This window comes from Ipomoea triloba, chromosome 9 (assembly GCF_003576645.1).
Source record: "Ipomoea triloba cultivar NCNSP0323 chromosome 9, ASM357664v1".
NCBI lineage: Eukaryota > Viridiplantae > Streptophyta > Magnoliopsida > Solanales > Convolvulaceae > Ipomoea > Ipomoea triloba.
Genome location: NC_044924.1, coordinates 30,279,088 through 30,290,493, shown reverse-complemented (window position 1 = coordinate 30,290,493; position 11,406 = coordinate 30,279,088). Strand labels below are relative to the sequence as shown.

At 33.1% G+C, this 11,406-nt stretch overlaps 1 protein-coding gene across 1 annotated transcript; it reads left to right on the top strand.

The window, feature by feature from the left end:
• Positions 1–2,960: 2,960 nt before the first annotated feature.
• On the top strand, positions 2,961–5,393 carry LOC116028400 (light-harvesting complex-like protein 3 isotype 2, chloroplastic). Its single transcript, XM_031270114.1, has 3 exons — positions 2,961–3,440; positions 4,696–4,833; positions 4,945–5,393. The coding sequence occupies exons 1-3, from the start codon at positions 3,047–3,049 to the stop codon at positions 5,184–5,186; spliced, it is 774 nt and encodes a 257-aa protein (XP_031125974.1). The 5' UTR covers positions 2,961–3,046; the 3' UTR covers positions 5,187–5,393.
• Positions 5,394–11,406: the final 6,013 nt, after the last annotated feature.

Sequence of the window (11,406 nt, the reverse complement as noted above, 5' to 3'; positions counted from 1 at the left end):
GAAGTGTAGTTAGCACGACGGCTAAGTAAGGGGATCCATGGTCACTCGAAAGTAAACAAAGGTTTTCGAAAACAACCATCAATAATAAATACAGTAAGATAAACATTACCTAACAATCGCAGTCTACCTGCAAGCAATCTAACAACAAACAATTTCACATTATGTCGGTAACTTCGGCACATAACACAGCCATTAATTCACACGTGGGGTACACAACACCCACACTACTGTTCAAGACACCTGACAGTTAGCTCTCACATAACCCAACCGTTAATTCACACGTGGGGTACACAACACCCACTCGTTAATTCACACGTGGGGTACACAACACCCACTCGTTAATTCACACGTGGGGTACACAACACCCACTCGTTAATTCACATGTGGGGTACACAACACCCACTCGTTAATTCACATGTGGGGTACACAACACCCACCGTTAATTCACACGTGGGGTACACAACACCCACCTTCCTGTCACACAACACTCAGCGAATAGACTTCGCTCTGCAGTATGAATTAATCATACAAAATCCTCACATGTTCGCTCAGCGAATAGACTTCGCTCTGCAGTATAGATTAATCGTACAGACCCCTCACCATTTCACTCAGCGAAGGAACTTCGCTCTGCAGTACCGATTAATCATACAGACTCCCTCACATTCATTAAGTATTATTACACGACTCCATAACCAATATACTTACTCAAGTATATTTCCCCAACCCACACACTTAGGTTAGTGTTAGTCATATCACAGAAATTCAAGTACAGGAGTCACAATAATGTTCAAAACATAATTATTTTCCACGTTAATATAATGCACAAAAATAATATTTGTCAAAATTGTTTCTAACCATTCTTTTTCAGAAAATTTCAACTTGGCGCAGTACGAAAGATTGAGCCGGTAAAAATAGTTCCCGAACTCTTTTTCACTTGAAATTTTTATGGTAGAACCCCAACTTATAGTACTTGATGTCCATAAAAAGTTTTGGTCATTTTGATCCACGAATAAACACAGAAAATTACATTTTTGCCCTTGGCAGTGTGCTGTCCAGAGTTTTTCTCTCTGGACCAGTTTTGGAAAACAATTCGAAAACCATACTTATACTACTCCGATCATTATGAAATTTTATATGCGGGTTCTACACTTATAGAACTACATGTCTAAAAAAAATGGGATCAAAATACCTTACCGATTTTTCCCAGTAAATCTCGGAAGTTACTGCCAGAGACTATCCTTATTTCTTTTCACTATTTTCACAAGTATAAGCCTGTATGGGCATAAATACAACATATACATGCATAAATTAGCTATGGACATGCCTAGTAAATTTACCAAAAATCAAGGTAGAGAATTTGAGCCAACTTTTAGATCTATAACATAGCACATAATTTTCATGTAAAAATTCCTAATCATGTAATTTCCTAGCAATTGTCTACCTTCAAGTGATTGGGCCAACTTAAGGGATTCCTTACCTTTGTAGAAACCTTTAAACCGTACTTAGTTGATGGTGCCTTCCTTGGGTTCCTTCACCAAAGATCCTAGTAAAACACCATAATATAATGTTTCCATAAATCTTAAGTTCAAGCTTAAGTCTTAGAAGGGATTGATCCGAACAAAACCGAAGTTCTTACCTAGAGTTGAGCTCTTGGAATTGAAGAAATGCCTAAGGTGTTCTTGGATCACAATGGAAGACTAAGCTAAAATAATTCTCTTCTTCTTCCCCTAAGTGTGTCTCACGAAAATGAGAGAGAGAGAGATGATCATGTGATCTTGTGTGATATTGTTCTTGAAGATCAAGTAACAAGTGCAACTAGGCCATACCTTCATTAATGCTTCATTAATTGCTCAATCCAAGCTTAGATTTACTTGCCACATGTCAACACCCCATGGAGTCCTTAGAAGATCTCAAATCTAATTGGCCAGTTTATGCTTAAATCAGATGAATGTTCGGAGGATTATAACTTAATTCGGGAAAATTCTAATACCAAAATTATCCTAAAAATATTCCCGTCGCAAATCACCAAGTTTGGGAATTTTTCGGTATTCCGCTAAATATAGGTACAGAGTCCGTAACAACTTATCCCTTACAGTCCATTTGAAAATTTTCTTGAACTAACTAGAAATTCAGGCTTAATCGTATAATACTTAAAAATCCAAATTCTAGAAAATTCGAACTGAATCTATATCCTTAAAATTTTCTCGGTTCGTGACTGGTACGTAGTTCGCAGCTTATCGATAACTAATCCAAAAATTATTTCGAGCACCGAACAGTCTTTTCTTAAATGTCATAGCTTAAAAAAAAAAATTTATACCGCTATTCTCGAACTTTAACCTTGTCGTAAAAACCGAGGGGTTACAGCACGTCGTGTGGTGTCCGGTGCGCCCTTGGCGGCCCTTGAAAATTCGGAGGACTGGGCACGGGATCTCAATCCCGAACGCGTCGACTGTTCGGCGAATTGCTCGAGCTACTACCATGGCGTGTCGGCCATGGACGAACTGGGAACGACTCCTTTGGACTTAGACTATCCTCAACCCCGAAAGTTATCACTTTAAGGATGATGTGGAAAAAATTATTATTATTATTATTTTTAATGCCACGTTTTTTAACAAGTTTACTAATGGCAGCTTTGTTGTCATTTGTCAAATGACAACTTTTGTAATTTTTTTAAAAATTTTATTATTATATATTTATTTATTTATTAAAAATAGAATTACTTTTTGAATAGAAAATATTGCATTAATAAAGATAACCTTAGCTTATTGGCTACTTGCAAATTTAACTCCTAAAAAAAGTAATGATTAGTTTTGTCACTTTGTGTCCTGTGGCTCTGATTGGAGTTGGAAAAAAGTTTATATGAAAAGTGATATTATTGGGTGAGTATTAAAAAAAATATAAATATATTAAGGAAAAAAAAACATTTTGGCAACTGCCTAAGCTACAAGTAAAACGCCCAATTCTGATTCTGAGGCTCAGGTTATCCCCAACTCGGCAGCCCAACATGTTCTGAGATTTCCTTTCTGCATTTCCTGAGCCAACCACAATGGCCGCCATGCCCCTTTTCTCATCGCCTTCTCCATCTCACTTCCCCACTCTCGCTCCTTCAAAACCCAATATTTCCCACCGCCCACTCCTCTTCATCTCTCTCAAAAAGCCTAAGAATCTCCCATTCTTGATTTCAGCAAGTGCTGCTGCTGGGAATGGGTCCGGCTTGGCTTCTGTGGAGCAAGACACGGTGGGTGAGGCTCCTGTTGCGGCGGAGGAGGCTAATGGGAAGGCCTTGAACTCCAATGGGTCGCCGCCGGCTGTGGCTGCCGAAGCTCTGGCGCCGGAGGCTGTGAGTAAGTTCCAAGATCCGAGATGGGTGGGTGGGACTTGGGATTTGAGTCAGTTTCAGAGTGATGGGAAGACCCATTGGGATTCTGTGATTGATGCTGGTGAGCCTCCTCTCCCCTTTGTCTGTCATTTCTGATTTTATATCATTTCCCTTTTTGGACATTTTATGGTTTTAGTTTATGATTTATTCATGAATTGATGAATTCCCAAAATTTGGTTGGTTATGCTACTCAATTACTCATATCATTTATATCAAGTTTGATTATACAGAATTTTCATTGCTAATTGTCTTCCTACATTAAGCTAATGGTTGGACTAGTTGGACTCATTACTTATATTTATAGTGCTCAACATGCCCCTCATGTGTGCGGGTGCGGGGTGAGTGCTAGACCTTTGGCATGGGGAATACGGAAGGACGTGCTTTATCTAACTACACTAAAAAGTCTAAGCATATAGTTGGAAATTACATTTATTACTTATATTTATGATATTTATGATGCTCATTGTCACGTGTAGGCATCTTTTGATACAAGCATTTAGAAGCAAGTGTTTAATAAATGTATAGTTGATTTTAGCATAAAAGGAACCATTTGAGAGGTGAAGATTGGTTTTTTACTTGAAAAGATAAGTGGGAGAGCTTCTCAAACTAACCACTTCATACTCTCTTGTAAAGTCGACGTGAGATTGTATCAGTGTATCATAAATTTAACAATGGGGTTTGCCCGGTGGAAGGGGATACACCTCTCAATGTGGCATACAAGAGTTTGAATCTCCATAGAGAGTAGTTCTTTCTAAGAACAGCTCGACACTTCAACAGTATCTAAGATATGATGGCTTAATTTCAACTCTTATTTTGGGTTAATATATGGTTTCATTGGTTTGGATTCAAAATGTGATCTTTTTCCCTTCCTAAGTGATTATGAACTATATTTTCCATGTTTCTTTTTCTTTTGCCGGATGATATTGGATAGCCACCAAATTATTTGTTTGCACTACATAGCTCTATGCCTCTATTCTTTGCTTCAGCTTGTAGTGCAGTTTGAAACCAAAATTTAACAATTTGCTGACTGGTTTGTTCATATGCAGTTGCATTTCACTTTCACTGTTTTTCACGTTTTCCTTTTGAGTTGTCTAGATAAGTAGATAGTTTCCTAGCACTACATTGTGAAGAGAGGGAGAGAGCAATGTGCCATTAAACTCTCCCTTTCCATTGGGAACCATTTGTTTTATCATAATGTTAAATGAAAATGTGTCGAGGATTGTGTTCCTGTATTATAAATATACCCGACCACCACAACATTCTGCGTGTAGAGTTTTCTCTTGACACATAATTATGCGACGTTAACTATATTGCAGAGGCTAAGAGGAGGAAATGGTTAGAAGATAACCCGGAGTCATCAAGTAATGAGGACCCCGTGGTTTTCGACACTTCAATTATTCCTTGGTGGGTATGGATGAAGAGGTTCCACCTCCCTGAAGCTGAACTCCTTAATGGTTTGCTCCGATACCCTTTTCCCCTCGTTTCTTACAATTCCAAAAATACGGGTTTGCCAATTGTTTTACGGTTCATCTGAATAGAGCTGCAATGGTGAAAACTTTATGCAGGGCGGGCTGCAATGGTCGGGTTCTTCATGGCATACGTGGTTGATAGCTTGACCGGGGTTGGGCTCGTCGATCAAATGGGCAATTTCTTCTGCAAAACACTATTGTTCATAGCTGTATCTGGTGTCCTCTTGATCAGAAAGAATGAGGACATAGAAACACTGAAGAAGTTGTTTGAGGAGACAACTTTCTATGACAAGCAATGGCAAGCAACTTGGCAAGAGGAGAAACCTAAGGATTCTTGATGAAGAGAGTTTATTCTCTGCTTAACTTTGCTCTTTTTGCAACTTCTTGGAAATTTGTATTTTGGAATATATCCCACTATGTAACTTGGCATTTATACTCTTTTGTATTGTCAATGGAGAAATAGAATCCTCTTAAACTAGATTCTGATTAGTCGAGTCTCTGTAACAATCATTCTCGATGATAAAAAGACTCGTCACTTTTTAAAACTTGAATAGTGCAATCCGTTCTAATCTATACTTTGATATAATGTACGATACAATTAGATTTAACCTATTCAAACTAACATGAAATATAAGATGAGTTAAGGTCTGCTCAGGACACTTCATGGTCTAACCAAAATATAAGATGAGTTTAAGTAACTCGAAAATTAGTTATTTTGACAAGCTTTCGCCAAAGACCTTGTGGTCTAGTGGCACCCGATGTCTCGATTTACATTCTCACATGAATGATGGGAGTGTGTTCGAGCCTCAGTGGAGACTTGAGTCAGTAGTAGGGGTGTAAACGAATCGAATCGAGTTGGGAACTGCGAATGATTTGTATTTGGATTTGAATAACATACGAATCAAAATGTGTATTCGAATCACGAATTGAATCAAAATTATTTGATTTGTTTACACCCTAGTCAGTCAGTAGTACTCCAAAAAAAAAAAAAAAGACAAGCTTTAGCAAACTACATAGTGTACATGACCTTCTTTCACATCTAACATTACTACAAAATCAACTCCCAAATTACCCTATGAAGTATTGGCTTGGAGAACTTCATTGAATCATTGGATAAAATGTCGCTCTCTGTTGGGATAAGGTATCAAGCATGATCCAATAAGCAATAACCTATTTCGTATCTAATCTAAATTCAATCTATCTAAATCTAATTTAGAATAAAATATATAATAAATATAAAAAAGAATTATAAGAAAATTAGGTTAGTACTTCTGATTTATGTTTGTATTTTTATGTATATTTATTATTAAGTGGTACATTGCGATACAAATATTGTACTAGTATTTTCGTTGGACAAATTTACCTTTACATTTTGCATCCTCTCACATATTCGGTTGTTATGTCATGGACCCGGGTCCATCTTGTAAGGTGGACACGGTTCACAAATTTAGAACTCTATGTTCACAATTTTAGAACTTTATATTCACAATTACAGAACTCTATATTAACATTTACATAACTCTATGTTCACAATTTCATAACTCTATATTCAACAGTATAACACAATTTTTGAATCTATATAACAAAATTATGAATATAGAGTTCAAAAATTATGAATATTGAATAATGTAATTTTTTATATTGAGATCTAAAATTGTGAATATAAAATTTTTAAATTGTGAACATAGAGTTCTAAAATTGTGAAGATAAAGTTCTAAAATTGTGAAAATAAAGTTCTAAAATTGTGAACATGAACCCTGATCCACTTTGCAAGGTAGACCCAGGTCCATAGCATAATTTGCCCTTGGAGTTGTGGAGTTGGGGATTCAACCTGTTGGGAGAAGAAAATTACCCTTACGCCGTTAAACTTCTGTTAATATATATTAAATAAATGCTACCATAATTATATTTTATCATTTACTATATCTAAAAAGTTTACATTAACAATTCTTAATCATACCATAATTATTACCTAAATTATCAACTATAAGTTTTAATAAACTATGAATTTTATGACTTTAAAAAAAAATTATACTATCATTTTAAAAAAATTTATTTTAATATAAATATAAATATAATTTTAACATTGAGTATTAATATTGTGTATTTATATTTGCACATTGCTCCTAGAAAAAAAAAATAGTCATAAGATAACTATGGCTTGCCAATCAGCTGCCATATACCCTCAATTGGTTTTTGTAGTTGGAATGAACAATGGCTTAAATCTTAATGTTAACTCTTTAATTAGTTTCAACTACTACCAAGAGGAGTTCTTTACTAGTCATTATAATTAAAAATGAATTTTATAAAGGCTCTATGTTCATGTACATTGAAAAAGCAAGAATATAAACAACTTATACTCGACAAAAGAATTAATAATTTTAGGCATGTGCATAAGTGCATTGATCGGATACGGTCTGGTTGGATATCGAATTAAGAAATTGAAATCTAATCCGTTAATATTTAAATGTTAATCTCATTCAGATTAGAAATGCCGAATTTCGAATTACGTAATTCAGATTTCAGATTCTATTAGGAAATTTTATAAAAATAATTTTAAAAAATTTACAATAAAATTGGAAAACGATTCAAAATACATTACAAATTGTCAATCTAGTTAAAATAATTAAACAAATACAAATTTACTGCTCAAAATCCAATAACCAAATTAATGAAATTACAATTCACACCCATTTCGCCTTACCAACCCAGGGAAACTCCGAATACAGGCCTAGATCTCCGCTCCCCCAAACAAAAAGAGAGACTTATTCTTGCTTTCCCAATGAAGGAAGACGGAAATTGCAGGTTGGCTTAGTCCAACCAAAAAAGATATGGGACTTTTGGGACATTGTTTGAGATAAGTCAAGCTTGGACCGACTTAAGTCTACATCTATTTGACTATTTCTTCTTCCCGTTAAATTTAAGTGTTACATCTACGTACTTAACAGTCAACACAAATCTACTCTTCTTTCTGTTAAAATAAAAAGTTATATACATGCATGAGATATTAGAGAAGTAAAATAGTAAAGAGTTTTTTCCCAAAATGGTCCCTCGACTATTGCTCATTCTCAATTTTGCATTTCGACTTTCAATTGCACCTAATGTAGTCCCTCGACTTTCAAAAACTCACTCAATTTGGTCCTCCGTTACATATTCCGTCAAATCAGTGTTAAAATGGAGGGTATTTTCGTCCATTTACCTATTGTTAGCCTAATAAACATTGAGAAATAGTTGAGGGACCGTTTTGAGGATAGTCAAGGGACCATTTTGGGAAAAACTATTTTATTTATTTCATTTTTTTTATTTTCATTTTTTACACTCTATAAAAATAGAATTTCTATACATTTTTTCTTACAAATATAAATAGTTAAAATCGCGCAATCCAACCTCAAAATTTTTAACTTTCTTTACAGACTTTTCCCCTCTAAATATACAAACTATTCCTATGAAGTTTTACAATAAGTTCCGTAAATTTCATAAATACTCATATACTTCTTCTTTTTTTTTTAATTTTTTATGTTCATAGACAATCAATCACTATGTATCACATTAAATATTACTTTTACCATTGAAAATAATATTTTTTTTCAAGCGTAGACACCCAAAGAGTGTAAAATGTAGGGAAAATATTGGACCGAAAGGTAAATTTTTCTAGTAAACTTCTCAGGTGAGCCGAAAGTAAAATTTCGTCAATGTTTCCTGCAATATTTTATGTATTTGATTTCGAAGTAATTATTAAATTTTATATTATTTTACATTATTTAAGATATTGTATGACATCTTTTATATGTTTTCCTCTTCTTATTTTTTTTATTAATTATTAATTATTAAGGCAAGTATAATTTATTTTGTAATGTAGACACATTATTTTTAAAAATTTTGATTTAATTAAATTATACCTTAATTATAAAAATCCTACCTAATAATTTTAGTATATTACACGGGACACAATAATTATTAAAAATAATGTTTAATAATTGTCAATTTGTATTCAACAATAAAATTTATAGTTAATTTTTAAGTCAATCATAAAATCTTTTGTGATGTGCGCACATTATTTTTAATTATTTGAGTTTAATAATATTATATCTTATTTATAAAAAATCCAAAGTAATATATTTAGTATTACGGATGTAACTAAGAATTATTTTAATCGGTGCTTAAAAAATGAGTATTTATAAAATTTACGAAACTTATTGTAAATCTGCATAGGAATAGTTTGTATATTTAGATAGAGGGAAAAAGTCTGTAAAAAAAGTTAAAAATTTTTAGGATGGATTGCACGATTTTAAGTATTTATATTTGTAAGAAAAAAAATGTATAGAAATTCTAATTTTATAGAGTCTAAAAAATAAAAATAAACAAAAATGAAATAAATAAAATAGTTTTTCCCAAAATGGTCCCTTGACTATTCTCAAAACGGTCCCTCAACTATTTCTCAATGTTTATTAGGCTAACAATAGGTAAATGGAAGAAAATGCCCTCCATTTTAACACTGATTTAACGAAATATGTAACGGAGGACCAAATTGGGTGAGTTTTTGAAAGTCAAGGGACCACATTAGGTGCAATTGAAAGTCGAAATACAAAATTGAGAATGAACAATAGTCGAGGGACCATTTTGGGAAAAAACTCAATAGTAAAAATATAAGTTAGTATCTATTTCTAGTTTATCATTTCTACTATAATAATAATCTACTATAATAATAAGAGTCAAAGAGGGTTAGGCTTGGAATGAGTAGAAAAAATGGCGGTCAAATTATTTAATCAAATGGATGGATGGTTCGGATTGTTTAGATTTATATTTTTCCTTGAGATTTCCTAATTTATCCTTAACTATATGATTATCTATTAAATTTTTCGTTAAATATTCTCTTCTCCATTAATATTCCGTTAACTTTTAATTTATCCATTAATTTCTATAAGAAAGGTCTTAGGTTCGAACCTTATCCCAATTAAATTTGGCATAATTAGTAGGTACAACAAAAAATGATACATATGTATTTCTTTAATTTAGAATTATGTGTTTACAATACCTTTATTTGAAAAAATTATTCATTATCAAAAAATTAAATTAAATAAGAGAAATAATTTCATTAGTTATATTGTCTTTATTTTCTCCCATGCAAAGATTCTTTATATTCAAATTTATCAATTGATATTTATTACATTGTCCATTATCTTTTTTTTTTACCAAGTATTTTATTAATACAATGAAAAAAAATTAAAAAAATTTTTTTTGAAGCTACTCGATTAATACCAAGTATTCACAATGTTACTCAAAAGAGAATTAAGAATACTTAGAAAAATTCAAACCAAAAGTAATATTTATTTAGACTATCATTTTTAGACCAAGTATTTAGACTATCGATTTTACAAATTTGCAAACATTTATTTTAGTGACAATTATAATGAATTGTCATATATTATATTTGATTCATATACTTTGAGTTACATATTTAAATAAATAAATTCGGCATTCAATTACCTATGTATAAATTTCTCCTATATAATCTTGCATTGATATACTTTCAAATATTTATTTAAATATAAACATTGGCATTAACTCGTGTAAAACTAGTATTCATATAAAGGTGGAAGCATCATCATAGCCAAAAAACACCCACAAGTTAATAACTTAATACAAGAGAGGAATTGATCGAAGAGAGGGTGATATACCAAAAAGGCAGAAACCATATTGATAGTTCATGTGTTTGAGTATTTCTTACCAGAATTTCAGAAACCAAGTCTACATCACATACATCACTAGGCAACAACATTTTCAAAAGACAAAGTTGCTAAGCCACTTAGAAGTATTTGTGTTTGATTGCCTGGTTTGTCATTGTGCCTCAAGGCCCTCAACATAGTCAACTCGACATGTTTAGCATTAGGACCAAAACAAACATAGAATAAATGAAAAATGAAATAATAGAAACAACTCCAGTTGGTACTTCTGTAAAACAGAAAAGAAAAAAACGCATCGGGGTGTTTGGTTACTGGCTTATCAGCCAAAAATGATTGATTTGACCAAGAATAGCTTATTGACTAGTTAAAAAGCTGTCTTTGAGTGTTTGGGAGATGGCTTCTTGGCTTGGCTTATTGGACCAATCAGCCAAATTACAAAACGTTGGTGTTGGCAGCGTTTCTCCTCAGCTTCTTGAAATTTATTTGTAAAATGACATTTCAATCCATGTAAATCTCTAAACAAATTCATGAGATCAAAGGCGTTTCTCCTCAGATTCTTGAAATTTATTTGTAAAATGACATTTCAATCCATGTAAATCTCTAAACAAATTCATGAGATCAAAGACTTCCTTCTCACCTCGAAGGAAAGATGCACGACCAGTGAAGATCAAGAGGGGAAACTGGGAAAGGATGTCGTCAAGTTCAGGGTTCGCTACTCCAAATACATGTACGCCCGGTGTGTGTTTGAATCGGAGAATGTAGAGAAACTGAAGCAATCTCTTCCTCCAGGTTTGAGTGTTCAAGATTTGTGAAGGGCTGTTCTTAAAAAAAAAAAAAAAAAAACAAACCTATGAAAGGCTTCATCATCAGTAGT

Bases quoted from the DNA above. Each gene is read 5' to 3' on its own strand.
- LOC116028400 (XM_031270114.1), top strand. From the start codon at position 3,047: ATGGCCGCCATGCCCCTTTTCTCATCGCCTTCTCCATCTCACTTCCCC. The intron at 3,441-4,695 runs GTGAGCCTCCTC...ACTATATTGCAG, and splicing joins GGATTCTGTGATTGATGCTG to AGGCTAAGAGGAGGAAATGG. The intron at 4,834-4,944 runs GTTTGCTCCGAT...AACTTTATGCAG, and splicing joins TGAAGCTGAACTCCTTAATG to GGCGGGCTGCAATGGTCGGG.